This window comes from Pongo abelii, chromosome 15 (genome assembly GCF_028885655.2).
Source record: "Pongo abelii isolate AG06213 chromosome 15, NHGRI_mPonAbe1-v2.0_pri, whole genome shotgun sequence".
In the NCBI taxonomy this organism is placed as follows: Eukaryota; Metazoa; Chordata; class Mammalia; order Primates; family Hominidae; genus Pongo; species Pongo abelii.
This window is the reverse complement of record NC_072000.2, coordinates 35,070,762-35,090,713: the sequence shown is the minus strand read 5'-3', so window position 1 is coordinate 35,090,713 and position 19,952 is coordinate 35,070,762. Positions and strand designations below refer to the sequence as shown.

Here is a 19,952-nt window from a genome sequence, read left to right as displayed (position 1 = left end):
GTCTTGAAGTCAGAATTCACATGGGCCTTTCACACCTCAGTTTCAGGTGCCCTAGTAGAAGACTGACTATCTCTCGGTGATTGTATTGGACACTCCTAAAGTGAAATTTGCACAGGCCCAATCAGATTATCCTAAATATTCTCTAAGATTTTTGTGTGATACGAAAACAGACAGAAGCTTAATTTCACTTTTTTTTTCCTTTGAGACTGAGTCTTGCTTTGTCACCCAGCTGGAGTGCAGTGGCGCAATCTCAGCTCACTGCAGCCTCCACATCCCGGGTTCAAGCAATTCTCCTGCCTCAGCCTCCTGAGTAGCTGGGATTACAGGCAGTGCTACCATACCCAGCTAACTTTTGTATTTTTAGTAGAGACGGGGTTTCACCATGTTGGCCAGCTGGTCTCAAACTCCTGGCCTCAAGTGATCCATCCACCTCAGCCTCCCAAAGTGCTGGGATTACAGGCATGAGCCACCATGCCTGGCCTCACTTTTACAAATGTAGTTTTATTAGCATTATCTGTTCACCTCAATAGATAATTGTCCCATATTCTTAAGCTAAAATAATTGTTCTTGAATACACAGTCCCCTTATGGGCTACAAGAATGTGATGACGAGACACTCTCTCTTTGCAGCATGTACCGTCAGAATGAAGACCATTCTCAGCAATCAGACAGTCAACATTCCAGAAAATGTTGATATCACTCTGAAGAAACACAGTTACTGTAAAGGGCCCCAGAAGAACCCTGCAGAAGGACTTCAATCACACCAATGTAGAACTCAGTCTCCTTGGAAAGAAAAGGAAGAGGCTCCAGGTTGACAACTGGTGGGGAAAGAGAAAGGAACTGGCTACCATTCACACTATTTGTAGTCATGTACAGAACATGATCAAGGGTGCTACTGTGGGCTTCCATTACAAGATGAAGTCTCTGTAAGCTCACTTCCTCATCAATATTGTATTCTGGGAGAACAGGTCTCTTGTTGAAATCCACAATTTCTTGGGTAAAAAATACATCCGCAGGGTTCGAATGAGGATAAATGTTGTTTGTTCAGTATCTCAAGCCCAGAAAGATGAATTAATCCTTGAAGGAAATGACATTGAGCTTGTTTCAAATTCAGTTGCTTTGATTCAGCAAGCCACAACAGTTAAAATCAAAAACATCAGGAAATTTTTGGATGGCATCTATGTCTCTGAAAAAGGAGCTGTTCAGCAGGCTGATGAATAAGATCTAATAGGTGTCCAGCTTCTGAAACAAGATGCCCGATGAATCCTAAAATGTATTTGTGATTTTTTTTTTTTTTAGACAGTCTTGCCCTGTCACGCAGGCTGGAGTGAAGTGGAACAATCACAGCTCACTGCAGCCTCAACTTCCTGGGCTCAAGCAACCCTCCCACCTCAGCCTCCCAAGTAGCTGGGACTACAGGCACGCACCAACATGCCTGACTAATTTTTTGTATTTTTTGTAGAGACAGGGTTTTGCTATGTTGCCCAGGCTTGTCTCAAACTCCTGGACTCAAGCAATCCTCCTTCCTCAGCCTTCCAGTGTGCTGGGATTGCAGGGGTGAGTAACCGCACCTAGCCTTATTTGTGATATTTTAATTATGTAATAAAATACCTATTGATTTGGGACTTTTTCTGAAAAACAAAACAAAACAAAATAATTATTCTTTACAGCTATCACCCATAATGTAATTGTTTCATAAAATAACCCCTTGTAATTAGAAAACTGGGTATACAGATGAGGGGTATATTTTGCCACTAAATTATCCTGTAGAAGGTAAGTATTGATATTTCTCTCTGTCCATAGAAGCTGGAAGTAGTTGCTGCCCTGGATCTTCTCAGTGTGTCCTTTCAGATCCACTCTCCATCCTTCTATCTCCTATTCTGTGTCCCAGGAGGCTTTTTTTATGTACTGAATCAACCCTTACTCTAACCTCCAGCTGGGTGTAGCCAATGAGAGAAATGGCAGACGATCAAAGCTAGGAGGAAAGGGAAAACAGGCTGCAGTTTGGCAGAGACTGCATTTCTCTATGGAAGGTCACAGGTCCTGTCAAGTGTGACCTAGTTCTTGCTGGTTCTTGAAGAAAACTATTCCTTCCTCTTACCCCTTCAGAATGGTAACTGCTTCCTGTTGTTGCTAGCCCTGGGTCCTTCACTATCCCCTGATGGTTTTCCTTAGCCTTTCACATACCTGGTTAATGATCCCTTCATTCAACCTTCATTCAACTCTCTTATTCTCGTCACTTTCTTTCCCTTTCTTTCTTTTCTTTCTTTCTTTCTTTCTTTCTCTCTCCTTCCTTCCTTCCTCTCTCCTTCCTTCCTTCCTTTCCTTTCTTCCTCTCTTTCTCTCTCTTTTCTTCCCTTTTTTCTTTTCTTTTCTTTTTTAGATGGAGTCTTGCTGTGTCACCCAGGCTGAAATGCAGTGGTTCAATCTCAGCTCACTGCAACCCTCGCCTCCTGGGTTCAGGCGATTCTCCCACCTCAGCTTCCCCAGTAGCTGGGATTATAGGCACAAGCCACCACGCCCGGCTAATTTTTGTATTTTAGTAGAGATGGGGTTTCACCATGTTGGCCAGGCTGGTCTCGAACTCCTGAGCTGAAGTGATCTACCCGCCTCGGCCTCCCAAAGTGCTGGGATTACAGGTGTGAGCCACCGTGCCCGACCTTCTTTCTTTTTTCAATAGAGATGGGGGTCCCATCATCTTGCCCAGGCTGGTGTCAAACTCTTGGGCTGAAATGATTCTCCAGCCTCAGCCTCCCAAAGTGCTGGGATTACAGGCATGAGCCACCACCATGCTCAGCTTCTCTTCACCTTTTGAAAGTGTGCCATCTGTTTTCTGTCAAGACAACCACTTAGACAATTTTTCCAAGCCAAAATTATATCTGCCACTGTATAGAACTTTAGGAACCTAATTTTTTCATTTATGTGTTATGGCAGACAAAACTACTTTTTCAGAAATCCTTAAATCCACCTTCATATATAACCAGCATAGCTATTCATCCAAATGCACGTCCTAATTTGGCCCTTCCCGTTTCAGTATACAGTGTAACCTCCCCGTTTGCTCTTTTGATATCTAAATCACAGTGTCTTGGTCAATAATATAAAATACCCTACTCCACAAGCCCTTGCCATGGACTAAACCTTGAACGATCCCATTGTTCAACACTTCTCAAAAGCCCAGTTGAGAAAATTGATTAGGATTAAGTGAAGTACACAAAGTTCATGCATTAATCTCTAGTAGAGTAGGACTGTCACATTAGTATATTTAGACCATATTACATCTGAAGGCTTGCTTTTATTTTGGGGTTATATCAAGGGATTCTGATTTTATCAAGGAACAATTAAAGAAATTGCCCTAGAAAATCTGATACTACATTTGCTGTAGGGACATAGTTTAGCATATTTCTCACTGTCTCCTGTGCTTAGTACTTGGGGTCATAGTTAGGTGTCTTCCACAAAAAAATTTTCTCACCCTCTTTGTTCGAGTTCTCATTTACCAAGCAACATCCTGATTTCTGTGTTACTCTATCTACATAAAAATAATATGCTGGTCATACCGATTTTGAGTATTTCTCATCATTAATTAATAAAGAGACTTCTGAATATGATCTAGCTTCCTATGCTTCACCACAGGGGGAAACATGCTGACCATGCCCTGTGTGAGAATTTCCACTCCATGTCATGGCAATATTTCTTGTTATAAATGACTAAATTAGTATTCTGGTTCTACCCCAATCTAATGTGCATTTTAGTTAATGTTAACCAATTTCTCAGAACATGGTTTTTGTTTTTTGTTTTTTTTTAAATAAATCTCTGGGCTTTAAACTAGAAAAAAAAAAATCTCTGGGCTTTAAACTAGAAGGCTAGATCCTGTCTTCCCTAAGATAAAATACCTACCTCTTCCAGTTGCACTTGGTTTTTTTTGTTTTGTTTTGTTTTGTTTTGTTTTTTTGAGACAGAGCCTCACTCTGTTGCCCAGGCTGGAGTGCAGTGGCGCAATCTCGGCTCACTGCAAGTTCTGCCTCCTGGGTTCATGCCATTTTCCTGCCTCAGCCTCCCGAGTAGCTGGTACTACAGGTGCCCGCCACCACACCTGGCTAACTTTTTGTATTTTTTCGTAGAGACTAAAAACGGTTTCACCATGTTAGCCAGGATGGTCTCGATCTCCTGACCTCATGATCTGCCCACCTCAGCCTCCCAAAGTGCTGGGATTACAGGTGTCAGCCACCTCACCAGGCCTGCACTTGTATTTATTAACATATCCTATATAAAGTCTCAGGTAAGAGGCTCAGCTTAGAGCTAAATCTGAGGAAAAGCTCTGCTTATCCCTAGAACTATGAAATAGATTATACTGCCCTTCCCTATCCTCTCCTATTTACAATCAGGAAGCTTAGCATCAACTCTAAGGAATCTTTTAGAAATGGTTCTCAAACTTTTCATGTTTGTGAAATACTTTGAATGCCAGAATTTAGGGCAGCCAACTTAAATGAATTAAAGAAGTTAAAATAACACTAAATTAGTTATTATACCATCTCAGAGGACATAGAACCCATCCACAATTAATCCCCTATCCATATGGTACACTTTCAATATTGTAGGTGTTTGAGAATTATCTCTGCTCAATGATTTCTCATACAATGACAAGGCAAAGCTCTCTCACATTCCAGTGAACCACCATCTTCTTGTAAAGCCAACTTAATGCTATGCTTTGCCTTTAGTTGCAACTTGAAAAAAATTGTGCAACCTACAGCACCTCAATACTACATACAATGAACATAATTGTTTTATAACAAAAATTGAAGTTATACATTTGTGAAAACTTTGCTGCATACTGTATCATCTCAGCACTCCAGTTGAGAACCACTGTCTTACCTGTTTTCAATTTCCCCCATTGTGGCTTACTGACATAATTCTAGTTTCTTTATTCCTAATGCTTTAACTCACATTTTACTATTTTATTGCATGCATGTCCTTCCTTCTTAAATTATTTGCAGAATGAAACTAAGTGTTCAAAAAATAAAATACAGAAAGGAAATGCTGTCTTTGGTGGCCACTCTCTATAGCCTTCTGCAAATAGAAGTAAAAAATAAGTTAGCCACAGCCTATTACGTACCTACAGCAATGTCCACGAGATCCTCACTCAATAGGAGGGTTTAAAGTAATTAGTGATTTTTGAGAAGCTAACCATCACCAACCATACTCCATCTATTCTACTCACAGGAAGGGTTTCCCAATTTGTTAAAGACACCCTCTCTGTAGAAAGATCTCTGTGAACCATATAACCTATTCTCTATAGACCTCCCTGTTTCCTGCAACCACATACAAATGGACACCAAAGTCTTTTCTTATTCTGGGACATAGCTAACGGTTTGTATGTCAAAGTTTGTTTCAGGCCTGTAAAATCTGAATCTGAGAGACGGAGAGAATAGAGACTCAGTAGTTATAATGACATAAAGGTGCAGACATGAAGCAATTCAACTTGTCTGTGCTTTGCAGACAAATGTCAACAACTGTTGGAATCCCTGCAATGCAACAATCAGAGATCATGTGAGATTTTTCTTTCTGTTTTTACTAAAAGTGTAAACCTGGCTGCAAGATAACCAGCAAACAAGCAGCTTCGATTTTGTGTACAAAGGACTGTTGATTATGCATGGATTATTTTCTTCAGTCACACTACTTTGTATGGATAGCAACACTGTCAGTGATGTCATCTTTTTAAACAACAGATCCGAATGTATAGGCACATTGTGTCAACTGAGCCCAAATCAATGACCTGGGTAATGCAATCAGGGTAACACTATTATTCCTCATCTAAACCATCCAAGCCCATAGACAAATAAATGCTAATCTGATGCATGTTTAAGGAATACGTTACATGGGAAAGAAACTCAAGCCCTTGTTTAGTTTTATTTACATTCTAATATGTACTTCCAGAAAATGCATCACAGAATTTACATCATATGCATCCGAATAAGCTGTTTTATTTTTGTATTAGTAGCGGGCTAAGTTATTAACAATCATACTTTCTTGGATAAGAACACTTTTAACGAGAATATCTTCTAAAGAATGTGTATTCATATAGCATACCAATACCTTTTCACAACTGTGGAATCAGAATAATTTATGGCATTCCCGATAGAGGAGGCAGCATTGTTTTATTGATTGGAATAAGGAAAATTTTGAAGGATGTATATACAGCTTTTAGTTCCATCTCCGCTTGCTTTATGATTCGATTATTTGTTTACTTACTTTCATATGGGCATAACATGAATTTAAATCAAGCAGATTTAAAATTTTTGAACAGTTGGAACCTAAGCTTTCTGAGGTGAAAAATGTTTCTTAAAACGTTTGTAGGGAAAGAGATCTAACGAGTCTTTTCAATCGTTTAATAAAAGTATACACTGAGCGCCTTCCACAGAGTTGGGCAGGTGCTGCGGAGAAGCTTAGCGCCACGCAGGCCTCCAAGACCGCATATCCGGGACATTCCAGAGTCAGTCCGAGGCCCCGCCCTTAGAGGGCGGGGCCACTGGGCGATCGGGGCAGGCCCTTAGTCGTGCCCCGCCTCGTCTGCCCCGCCAGCGCGTCGAGGGAGGGGCCAGCGACACATGGCCTAGTAACCGTCCGGCCGCGGCGCTGGCTTAAGCCATGGCTGAGAGTAGCCGGATTCCTCAGGCCTGGGCGCTCCTGCAGCAGTGCCTGCACGCCCGGCTGCAAATTCGCCCAGCCGATGAGGACGCCGCGGCCCAATGGGTGGAGGTAACGTCAGCCCGGCAGCTCTCGTTATCCTCCGGCGTGCGGGGCGGTTTTTTCCGCGTTGTCTCGGTGACTCGTCCTCTCTGTGTCTCTCTCTGAGACCGGCGGTCCGGCCGCGGGGATACCGGGTCAGCTTGAAGCTGGCCGCGGTGGCCTGCCTGGCTGCGCTTGTCTTTTCCGTCCTGCATCACCGTTCCCCGGCGCCAGGTGTAGCCCCCGAGAGGAAGAGCGCGTCTCCCTTCTTGGGGGGACCACGGGGATTTGAAACTGAGTTCGGTGAACTTCAGGCCTTACTGTCTCAGACCCCTTGCAGCTCGTGGTCTATGCTGGTCGGGGGCAAGCTTGTAGGTCAGGTTTGCTGCAAGAGTTCATGATCTGCTTAGACTTACGCCTCAGATCGCGTCGAATTCCCCCTATGTTGACTTGGTCTTAGCATAGAAATGAGATTTCCTAAGAAACAATTCTATTTCTAGAAGCCTTTTAAAATTTTTGACCTATTTCCAACTGAGAAACAAAGACCACTACTTTTATAACAATGTTGCATTGTTATCAAACACATTTCTCCAAAGAATTTAAAACATTTATGTCACTATGAGTTCCTTCTACTTTCATTTTTAAGACCGCCTGCCCCCACTGCATACAAAAACAAATGAAATTTTCTTTAAGACCTCTGACGTATTTTTGGAGTACGTTAAAATGTAAGAAAAAAATTAGTTCATAATGAAGACTTTTGTAGATAATCAGAAACTTCAGTGTAGCAAAATCTCATTCGCTCATCTTTTCTGCTGAATTCGGTCCCAGATCTAGCATTACTTAAAACAATTTTAGTTTTTTTAAATATATATTTTATTTATTTATATTTTATTTTTATTTTTTGAGATGAATTCTCGATCTGTCGCCCAGGCTGGAGTGCAGTGGCACGATCTCGGCTCACTGCAACCTCCGCCTCCCGGGTTCAAGCAATTTTCCTTTCTCAGCCTCCCGAGTAGCTGGGACAACAGGCGCAAGCTACCACGCTAACTTTTGTATTTTTAGCAGAGAACAGGGTTTCGCCATTTTGGCCAGGCTTGTCTAGAACTCCTGACCTCAGGTGATCCACCTGCCTCAGCCTCCCAAAGTGCTGGGATTACAAGCCTGAGCCACCGCGCCCCGCCTGCTTATTGTAAATAGTACCCGTGAACTATATGATGTGTGGGTGATTATTCTAAAATCAGAATCTGTTGCCCTGTGCTAATTTGGAAATATAAGCATAGAAATTCCTGTATTCTTATCTCTCTCCTTTCCCAGAAATTCACTTTTCTTATTTTTGTCATGATTTTTTGTGAGGTCTTGATTTCCTTATTTGAAATTTTATTATTTTATTTTGCCATCCTATCTAAAGAATTAACTTTAGATTTACCACCAGGCGCGGTAATCCCAGCACTTTGGGAGGCCGAGGCCGGCGGATCACTTGAGGTCAGGAGTTTGAGACCAGCCTGGCCAACATGGTAAAATCCCGTCTCTACTAAAAATACAAAAATGAGCCAGGCTTGGTGGCGGACACCTGTAATCCCAGCTACTCGGGAGGCTGAGGCAGGAGAATCTCTTGAACCCGGGAGGCAGAGGTTGCAGTGAGCCAAGATCGCACCACTGCACTCCAGCCTGAGCCACAGAGTGAGACCTCATCTCAAAAATAAAAAATAAATAAAATAATTATCCTTTTTTTTTTTTTTTTTTTTTGAGACAGAGTCTCACTCTATCACCCAGGCTGGAGTGCAATGGTGCAATCTGGGCTCACTGCAACCTCCGCCTCCCGGGTTCAAGCCGTTCTCCTGCCTCAGCCTTCCAAGCAGCTGGGACCACAGGCGGCTGCCACCACGCCTGGCTAATTTTTTGTATTTTTACTAGAGACGGAGTTTTCACCGTGCTAGCCAGGATGGTCTCGATCTCCTGACCTTGTGATCTGCCCGCCTCGGCCTCCCAAAGTGCTGGTATTGCAGTCTTGAGCCACCGTGCCCAGCTGAATTATCCATTTTTATAGTTGCATCCAGACACTACAAATTGCAAACTATCAATCATTTAGTTTCCTTCCATGCTTATTTATCTTTTTTATGTTGTTTAGGCTACATCTCCTTATGCAAAATCACATGTATTTTATTGCTGGCACATCAAAACTATCAGTTTGTGTTTATAAACTTAAAAACTATTTTAAAGGCTTTCCCTTTCACTCCTACACACATAACTAAATTAGTTTAAAGAGCTGACAAGTAATTTAGATGGTGAGAAAATGTAAATTCTTTCTTCTTACATATTCTCTACCCTGTTCTATTATTAAAAGTTCTTGTTTTTTTAGAAACAGCATTTTGATTGTCAAGATTTGAAGGTTACTTTCTTTGCTTGTTCTTAGTTTCATTCATTTAGAACTTTGCTGTCACAGACTAATGTTTTTGTTTCTGGTAAGTGAACTTTTTAAAGCTACAGTGAGAATTATCTGTATTTTTCTATATATCTGAAATGTTTTATACCAAAGAAGTTATAAGGAAAGTGATTTTTGACTTGAAGTCACAACTTAACATCTATTATGGAATAAATGAAAGGCAAAGACCTTAATGAGGAGATAATGTTAGTAGAAAGAACAGGTATTGTTCTGCAAATGATTAGGTATTTAATTCTGACATTGCATGTGTCCAAATATAAATATGCTTAAGATTTCGATTCATGATGAAAACAATACTAGTGGAGAGGCCTGTGACAGTAGTGCAAATACCTATAATAACTTGCCAGCTTCTTATGGGTATGCATTGGAGGCCCTTGCCTATTGTTTCAGTAGCATGATTGCACTTTTTAAAACTCACTTATTTTCCAGGTAAATCACGTGTGAGTGCAGAGCTGCATTCACATTTATCAAGAAACTTCTTTGGATAACACATAGAGCCTGGAACATATAGTTGAATGTTAATGCAATCAACAGATAAATTGAATCCCTATCATGTACAAAACAGCCTGTAAAGTGCTTTGGAAGTTAAAATGTGAAATAAATTGTGCCTCTGCCCTTAAATTTATTTCTACATACTCATTTAATAAACACTAATATAGCACTTACTATGAACCAGGCACTGTGTTTAAGCACTTTACAAATATTAACTCATTTAATCTTCCTAATAGCTCCTGGAGTCAAGATTAATTTATAGAATCAAAAAAATCTAATGATTCACTCAGAAGCAGAATCAAAGTCACTATTTAAATGTCTCTTTTCTGTATAGTCTCTGTCCTACAAGATCTAAGAAATATCCAAGTCATTATGTAAAATAAATAAGCCTATATTCCTGATAATAACCAACCTTTTAATGTAGAATTTACTATCACAAATGCAGTTTTCAAGTCCTAATCATGTTTATATAAAGCATTAACAACAACAACAACAAATAATTGGACAGTTTCCTGGAGTTTATAGAAATAGAATCAGACCCTTATTTTCATTATCTGTAAATAAATGGATTAGGGGAAATAAAAAGAGATGATGTCAAGAGATATCAGTTACATGTTGTTTATCCATCAGCTGTACCTGGTATAATGTGAATTCACTTGGCATTGAATAAATGGGGCCCAGCAAACGAAATGTTTCTAAGTCTGTCACCTTTACTTGGGAAAAGGCTGGTTGATCGTCTTAATGATTTTGATTAGAAATAAATGTTTGAAGGTATAACTTGTCTTCACTGCTCTTGGCTATATTTTAAACTTAAATGTGAAAGAAATAACTGAGATGATTGAAAATGGAAAAATATTTTGTTTTCTCACATGAGAAATCTTTTGTAAAGTTCATTTTCTGTGCTTTTAACCTCTATGTCTATAATATTAATAGTTGTGAAACTTTACCCATTTAGCCCTGTATCTTTACAGATATTGTTGTAATCTGAGTTTACTGTGGTGATTTCTCATAGGTCCAAAGAGGACTGGTGATCTATGTGTGCTTTTTCAAGGGAGCTGATAAAGAACTTCTTCCCAAAATGGGTACGTGTTTGACTTTGTTTCTTTTTTAAGAGTGAGAGGCCAAGCGTGGTGCTCACACCTGTAATCCCAATACGTTGGGAGGCCAAGGCAGGTGGATTACTTGAACCCAGGAGTTAGAAGCCAGCCTGGGCAACATAGTAAGACCTCTACTCTACAAAAAATAAACAAAAGTAACTGGGTATGGTGACCTGTGCCTATGGTCCTAGCTACTTAGGAGGCTGAGGCTGGAAGATTACTTGAGGCCAGGAGGTCGAGGCTGCAGTGAGCCGAGATGGTGCCACTGCACTCCAGCCTGGGCAACAGAGCGAGACCCTGTCTCAAAAAAAAAAAGAGAGAGTGAGAAAGAACAGTAATAGACAAATGAACCCGAAGAGACAAGAAGCACAATCTTTTTCCTCCCCTTTTATTTTTAAAATAATAAATAATAAATAATAATTTTACATATTCATGGGATACAAAGTGATATTTTAATACTGTATACAATGTATAACAAACCAGATATGCATTATCTCAAAAATTTATTATTTGTGTTGTGAATATTTAAAATCCTTTCTTCTAGACTTGACAGTATACACTAAATTATAGTTAGCCATATTCATCCTACAGTGCTCCAGAACACCAGAACTCATTCCTCTTCTCTAGCTGTAATTTTGTATCCATTAACCAATCCCTGCCCATCCTAAGAAGCACAATCTTAAACTGTGCTGATGAGTTATTAATTACTTAATTCTATCTAGTGTTATTGGCCTTAGCTATTTGCCTGTTTCAAAGTTTAAAGTAAGCAAGTATGGTGGAATTTTTTAAAACATCTGCAGCATTTCAGATGACTTACAGATTGATGTAGAAGAGTGTACACACATACACATACACACAATGTACTTCAGCCAAGGATACAGAAACTTCTTGGAAGTAGGGTGGTCACACAGGGAGAAACAGATGCTGCATTTCTTAATATAGTTTCCTTTATCCCCTAGAGCCCCTAACAGAGGCAGTAGATGACACTGTATATACAAGATGTGGGTCTCATCAAACCTGGACAACTCAAGTTTATATCATTATTATGGAAGAATTTGCATTAGCCATGTATGCACTTCCTTGTGGAAATAAGAATAGATATAAGGTTCTCCTGGGTCTTGAGCTGAATTCAGTGTCATCACAGCCATACCTCCTCCAAGGACATGGAAAACAGAGTCAATGTTCAGGGATCTCTGAATAGTAATTTATCTACCTGCAGCTTTCTGGTTTCCTGGACAGGCTATAGCACTGTATAGTGATATGTATATATACACTATCTCAGATAGCTATAGCATTTCATGTGATAATTACATAGGTTCAGATATACCAAATCAAATCATATACCCTCTCAGGACAGTATTTGGATATAAGGATTATATCCACAAACAAACATACATACAAACTTGAAAGAAAAGAAGCTGTCCTTAAGGTTGGGAACAGGTTGTATTCTCCTCATTAGTAAAGGACAGCATCCATTAGTTGGATTAATAAGAAATATTAATTATACAAATGGGCAGTTGAAGCTTACAGAAGTTAACCTAGAAGAGCTTCAAGGGCAAATAGGCCAATGAGGAAGAGCTTAGACAAAAAGCTAAAACTCCTAGAGGGAATTTTATACTGACATATCAAACATGTCTGACAACTTTGTCAAAAGATGAAAACCAGACTTAAGAGACTATGCTAGGTGAGAATGGAAAGCCAGTAACTACAATAGTTTGAAATTTGAATCCAGAAGATAATAAGGAACATCTAAAGGGTTAAGAACATAATGTTCTGGTCTGAAGAAGAAAGGAAAAAAAAGAGAGAGGCCAGGCGCGGTGGCGCACACCTGTAATCCCAGCACTTTGAGAGGCCTAGGCAGGCAGATCACGAGGTCACAAGATCAAGACCATCCTGGCTAACATGGTGAAACCCCGTCTCTACTAAAAATACAAAAAAATTAGCCGGGTGTGGTGGTGGGCGCCTGTAGTCCCAGCTACTCGAGAGGCTGAGGCAGGAGAATGGCATGAGCCCAGGAGGCGGAGGTTGCAGTGAGCCGAGATCACGCCACTGCACTCCAGCCTGGGCGACAGAGGGAGACTCCATCTCAAAAAAGAAAAAAAAAAAAGAACATAATGTAATGAGGACTCCTATTACAGAGAATAATTTGTCAAATCCTAATGCTGGAGTGTTACACATTCTCTCCACTTTCCTAAATTAATATTTTGCCTTGGATTAAATCTTTTTTGGTCCATAAAAAATGTAGAAATCTTCAAAAATAGGAAGAAAGTGTTTGTCATTCTGACTTAAGATTGACTTCATAAAGTTGTCTTATGGATTCTCAAATGGTTCTTCATCATAATAGGATAAAATATGCCTACCATATCCAAACCGCATGTTGTTTTATAGTGATTAAATCCTGTGCGCTTCCATATCTGTCTTTGTGAGTTCACTTTAAATACATGTATAAGATTGTAGTGAATTTAAAACACCGAGGAGGTCCACCTTAACTCTTGTAGTGGATAGTCTGACACGAACACATGATTTTTTATATCATGATTTTCAGTAAAGAAATATATGACTCTAAGAATCACATTCTACTCATTTGAGTTGTAAGCAAAGTAAGTCCATCTATTATTAATAGTATTAACCTGTACTTCCCTCTATTCCAGTAGGCTAAGTAAGTCAATGTGATGGGATTCTCTTAAGCCTCACCTCATATTTATTACATAGATTCAGATATTTCCAATCAAAGCATATATCCCTTGAGAATATAATAACCAGTTAAATCCGCAAAATCTGAATTAGCATGGTTAACATAGAGATGTGTAGAATCTTCCTTAATTCACCTTCAGTATAATTGGACAGAGGGCGAGAAACCTGTCAAAGCTTAACATCCCATATACATCATTAGAGATACTTGATTGATAACCTGTTTTAGGATATTTGAGTTTCCAACATGCCATTAATTCATTGTCTCGTTTTAATTCTACTTATTGGTTCTACATTGTATTTATCTACATACTGATATTTGCATACCAACAGCATTAACTGAAATCTCAGTTATAGCCAGTAGAGGGAGGTACGTGGAAACATAATAAATTGTAGCATTACCTCTCAGGCCTGTTATTCCAAAATTGCCTATTTACTCTGTCACTAGCCTGAGGCCTAGATAGCTAGATAGTGATTTCGAGTGGAATGAAGTGCCCTGGAAAGTTTCCTTACAAGCAGTCAATAAAGACTGCTGGCTAAACAGCAAAGTCCTATTTGTAATAGAGAAAACTAGAGGTATTTAAAAATAAATGTTAGTTAAGTGAAAATTGATGATGCTTAATGCCTAGCTTAGGAATTCATTTGGGTGTTCACCTTGGCAGGTTTTTACCAGATTAATTCCATGATTTGTAGAGAGGGGTAACCATATGAATATTTACTACAGACCCTCTAATAATTAAAACCGTTAGCTACCCCAACAGAAAGCATGCCTTTTAAAGCCTAATTTGAAGGCAGGTGTCTTGAAGTTTATATAGTTCCTTCTACCATTTGCCCTCTCAGGACTATTCTTTGCAAACAGAAGTCATGTGTACCTTTATAGAGGTAGGGAGACCCTAGGTCTATTTATATTAGACACTTCTTTTGCTTATTGTTTCAAAAATGGTTAATGTTGAGGTAGAAAGGCTTTCTAAGTTTAGGCTTTTAGCTATATATGGATATTTATGGTGGTTTCGACACTTATTAGCTATAGGAAATCTCACGAATGCTACAAAAATAATATCACGTTTTCTTATATGTGTATGAAGATAATGCCATAGCTTTATATCTTTTTATTTACTTTTTCAGTTGTAACAATGAATTTCTGATGATTCTTGCTTTCACCTTTACCCTTCTCTCATGAGTAATATTTATAAAATGATTAGTCCATGTTAATATTGCCTTTAAGGTTATTAAACAACAAAATTAGCTGGTTTATATTGGGATTGAAACAGGAACCTTTGACTCCACTTAAAACTCTTGGCAACTAAGTTTAAAATAATAACTGCAGTAAAATTGTTATTTGATATTCCATTATAAAGAAGAATTTAGCCGGGCGCGGTGGCTCACACCTGTAATCCCAACACTTTGGGAGGCCAAGGCGGGTGGATCACGAGGTCAGGAGATCGAGACCACCCTGGCTAGCATGGTGAAACCCCGTCTCTACTAAAAATACAAAAAATTAGCCGGGCGTGGTGGTGGGCGCCTGTAGTCCCAGCTACTTGGGAGGCTGAGGCAGGAGAATCGCTTGAACCCAGGAGGCGGAGCTTGCAGTGAGCTGAGATCACACCATTGCACTCCAGCCTGGGCGACAGAGCAAGACTAAATAAATACATAAATAAAGCAAGCAAGCAAGCAAGCAAGCAGAATTTGGTGTGAGGAGGAGTTATCCTCATATTTTTCCAGTGGGATTTACTTACTAAATAAAAAGAACAGGAAGGTAAAATCTTCTCATGTATTCCCCCAGGGGAACAATATTTGAGGTTCCAGTGTACAGTTATTTCTTTAGACCTTTCTGGATGAACTTATTGTTAGGTTATCTTAACTGCCAATTCAGATTTAAAATATCATACCATTTTCTGCATGAAAATTGCCTTATTTTTCATGCTTAGATTATTTAGCTTAGTGAAGCAGTATTTTAAATCTAAATAGAGACTTTGGGTTAGAGGCATGAGCTGACAAACTGAATTTTAAACAGAGATTTGCTGACTAAAAACTTGATGGTTTTCTTCATGTTTGTTTTTCACTTTAAAATGTTTTGCCTTTCTTCCTCACCCAGTGAATACACTGTTAAATGTGAAATTAAGTGAGACAGAAAATGGCAAGCATGTCTCTATATTGGATCTACCTGGAAACATTCTTATTATCCCTCAAGCTACCCTTGGAGGAAGACTAAAAGGAAGAAACATGCAATATCACTCTAACTCTGGAAAAGAAGAAGGGTTCGAACTTTACTCTCAATTTGTGACTCTATGTGAAAAAGAAGTAGCTGCTAATAGCAAGTGTGCTGAAGCTGGGGTTGTAGTGGAACATGGCACTTATGGGAACAGGCAGGTGTTAAAGCTGGACACCAACGGACCATTCACACACTTAATTGAGTTTTGAAAATGAAAAACTAGTTTCCATAGCTGTTTTCTGGTATGAAATGATCTAAAGTATAATTAGATTTTCTTCCCCTTCATCTTGAATATACTAATCTTCAGCATTTTTAGACAAGAAAATCTTGAGTTTCATATATAACTCTGCACCTGCTAATTGGATGACTTTGCCAAGTCACCTAAACTCTGAATCTCAGTCACCTTTTGTCCTACATTCCTCTACCCTTCTACTTGAAAATTTGAAATATGCTGTCTATTCACTTCATAGTCATTAAGGAAATGTTCTTAATTGTTTTTTTGTTTTTGTTTTTTTTTGAGATGGAGTCTCGCTCTGTCGCCAGACTGCAGTGCAGTGGCGCAATCTCGGCTCACTGCAACCTCCGCCTCCTGGGTTCAAGCTATTCTCCTGCCTCAGCCTCCCGAGTAGCTGGGATTACAGGTGCACGCCACCATGCCCAGCTAATTTTTTTGTATTTTTAGTAGAGATGGGGTTTCACTGTGTTGGCCAGGATGGTCTCGATCTCCTGACCTCGTGATCCGCCCACCTTGGCCTCCCAAAGTGCTGGGACTACAGGCATGAGCCACTGTGCCCGACCTCTTAGTTGTTTTTAAAAAATTATGTACATTTTAAGTATTTTGCAATGAAGAAATTCATGCAAACAAGAAAAACACATTTCTTATACCATCAAATTTGTGTAGCATGTAATAAAAATAACTATTTGTATTAAAATTAGGTAAACTTCAGCACAACCCAATTATAACTTTGTTAATTTTGTTTACTATTTCAGTTTTCTATATTTCCATACGTAAGTCACCATTTCTTTTAATAATATGCATGAAAATGTAATATAGGGCCAAATGTGGTGGCTCATGCCTATAATCCCAGCACTTTGGGAGGCCGAGGTGGGAGGATCACTTGAGCCCAGGAGTTTGAGACCAGCCTGGGCAGAATAGCAAGACCCAGTCTCTAACATATACATATATATATATATATATATATATATATATATATGCACACACACATATGTAATATAGAAGGGTTATTGTGTGTTATATTACTTTCCAGGGACATCCAAATGTTTTACATTACTTTAAGAATCTTTACTTGATATAAGAACAAAGTATAAGGGTTTAAAAGTTGTTTTTATTAAACATACTATATAAATGGGTTAATGGTCTATTTTTCAGTTTTTACCAAAACCATGTGTCTCACTTTTTGTCTTTGCTTTTTAAAGAACTGGTTCATGAAATTAGTGTTAGTTCATAAATTGTTTAAGAAGTTCCTTTTCCATTGAATTAGATTGCTGTAAAAGGGAGAAAAAGGGAAGCTTCCCATAAGAATAGTTTGAAAACAAATTGACTTGCTCCTTTCCATATTATCTGCTTGATGATATGGAGCCAGTGTCAATTTTTCTGTTAGTGAATGTTTTGGACTAGATGTTTGTTGCCGTCCCCAAAATTTTATGTTGAAGCCCTTATTAATGTGATGGTATCTGGAGATGGGGCTCCTCCAACCATCCCATCCTGGAACATCCCCGCCTGAGGACACAGCGGGAAGGTGGCTGTCTATAAGCCAGAAAGAAAGTAGTCTCCAGAAACAGACCATGCTGACACCTTGAGCTTGAACTTCTAATAACCAGAACTGTGAGGAAATAAATTTCTGGTGTTTAAACCACCCAGTCCTATGGTATTTTGTTAGGGCAGTCTGAGCTAGGACAGTGATATAAGATAGTCAGCTAGTAAGGTAAACTTTTCAAAGGCAAGAGAGGAAGATATACAAGAAATTGAAAGAATAATTAAGTCAGTAAGAGGTAACATTCAGTTTTGGCAAACTCCTCTGACGAGTTGAAAAGGCTTTTTTTTTTTTTAAGAGTAAAAACCAAATAACTAATTCTAATTGACAAAAAAAGGTAAATAAATAAACATCCTAAGTAGCTGCTGAAATTTCTGTTGTGTCTTATAGTTTCTTTAGGTCTGTGTTCCTAAGATGCTTAAAATTTTTATCATGAAAAATTCTATTTTCTCTATACCCTTCCTGCACTATTCTATTTTGGAACCAGAGAATCAATAACTGGCTTGGTAATGAGCTCATTGTCCTTAACTTTTGCTTTATTGATTCATGATACACTTACTGAAATGTAATAAACTATTCATAAACTTGCAAACTCCAGTTGTCTCAAAGTTTCTCCAAAGAGATATGTACGTCTTTCAAAAAGATAATGTTACCTATTTTGAACCATTTTGATTTTATGTCTAGGTGAAATGCTGACTCATAGCCCTTGATTGCTGTTTTAGAGTTCAGGCAATCCTCTTTGAAAAATGTGCTTGAGGTACTTGGGGAGAAGAACAATTTCAAGTACATGAAGGGTTATTAAGCAGAAGGTGATAGGCATCTTTGCTTAATTTCCAGAGAGGCTACAACAAGGGAAAAGGCAAATGAAGTCGTGGATATGAAAATAACTATACCTTAGCTTTCTGTAGCTCTTCTGGCCCAAGGTGCTCAAAGAATCTTCGATAGATATTTTATCTTCACAGGATATGTATGATAAGGATAGCACTGTGGAAAGTAAGACAATGCTTAAGGAATTTCCCCAAGGTCACACAAGAGGGAGGACTAATTTCTATTTTCTTGACTTTCTTGTAGTGACAGTTGTTAAAAATTGAAATTGGCCTGGGCGCGGTGGCTCACGCCTGCAATCCCAGCACTTTGGGAGGCAGAGGCAGGCGGATCACGAGGTCAGGAGATCGAGACCATCCTGGAGATCGAGACCATCCTGGCTAACACGGTGAAACCCCGTCTCTACTAAAAATACAAAAAATTAGCCAGGTTTGGTGGCAGGCGCCTGTAGTCCCAGCTACCTGGGAGGCCGAGGCAGGAGAATCACTTGAACCCAGGAGGCGGAGGTTGCAGTGAGCCGAGATCGCGCCACTGCACTCCAGCCTGGGCACCACTGCACTCCAGCCTGGGCGAGAGAGCAAGACTCCGTCTCAAAAAAAAAAAAAAAAAAAAAAAAAAAAAATTTGAAATTGATCTTGATAAAGACCTAGCATCTCTTAATGTGCATCACTTGAGAAAGAATAGCCAATAAATTGGTTTATTTTCTAAATTAGGAGCAGGCAGGGTTGCGCCTAATTTAGGTGCTTTCTGCCTCTGTTTTCCTAAGATTAAAGAATGTTTCAAATAGAATATCTAAATACAGATACTATTTTATCTGCCAATTTAGAAACCTCTGGATTCAATTGTAGAAAATACTATTATTTTCCATTGTGTATAAGACACAATGGATATGGTTGTAATAGCTTGAGTATCTTCATATAAAGCAAAATCAAACATACTTTTACCATTCTTTCATGAGTTCAAGTCATAAAAGAAGGTACACCATTTATGAATAGTATCTGTACTAATGATGATTTCTTGACTCCATAATGAAAGAACTAAATTTATCAGATATCAATATCAATACTATAAAATCCTTCATGCCACTTGTTTTAGAAAAGAACTCACATTGATGTTATGATAGAACAATGTCATGTCAGATTTTTACTATCTGTGATTAACATTGCAGAGGACCTAATTTGTTATATTATAGTTAAATATATAGCAAAAAAAAAAAAAGATAATGAAATTCCAATGTCCTTAGAAGTGTCTTGCCTATTAATTTATTGAAATAAGACTAGTTTCTTAAAGGGAAGAACTACTAGAAAAGTAACATTTTCGTTTTGAAGCCATCCCTTGGTGATGACTTTAAACAGTTATTTTGATAGTTTCATAACTATTCTCCCTACCTCCTGTTTCTCCTATCCCTATTCCTTTTCTGCAGACCATCTCCAAGGTTATATTCCCAGAACATGTATTTCTCTATGATATTCTACTTCTTAGAAACTTCTATAACTCCTCTTTATCAACTGGACAAAGTCTAATCTTCTGAGGTTGGGATCAGCATTCTCTATACGCCTTAAGAGTGAATGAAATCACTCAAGGAGATCTGTAGAAGACTAAAATCACAATCTTAAGAAATAACATGTAAAGAAATGGCAAAGTATGAGAGGCCAGAGGAGATGATAGAGATTTCAGAGAGTCAGAGAACCAGAA

At 38.9% G+C, this 19,952-nt stretch overlaps 1 protein-coding gene and 1 pseudogene across 1 annotated transcript; both read left to right on the top strand.

The window, feature by feature from the left end:
- Positions 1-643: 643 nt before the first annotated feature.
- LOC100435530 (large ribosomal subunit protein uL6-like) lies at positions 644-1,220 on the top strand (annotated as a pseudogene).
- A 5,312-nt stretch (positions 1,221-6,532) lies between these two features.
- DTD2 (D-aminoacyl-tRNA deacylase 2) lies at positions 6,533-18,024 on the top strand. The gene is made up of 3 exons (XM_002824649.5): positions 6,533-6,752; positions 10,670-10,739; positions 15,541-18,024. The coding sequence occupies exons 1-3, from the start codon at positions 6,642-6,644 to the stop codon at positions 15,864-15,866; spliced, it is 507 nt and encodes a 168-aa protein (XP_002824695.2). The 5' UTR covers positions 6,533-6,641; the 3' UTR covers positions 15,867-18,024.
- The last annotated feature ends 1,928 nt before the right edge of the window (positions 18,025-19,952 follow it).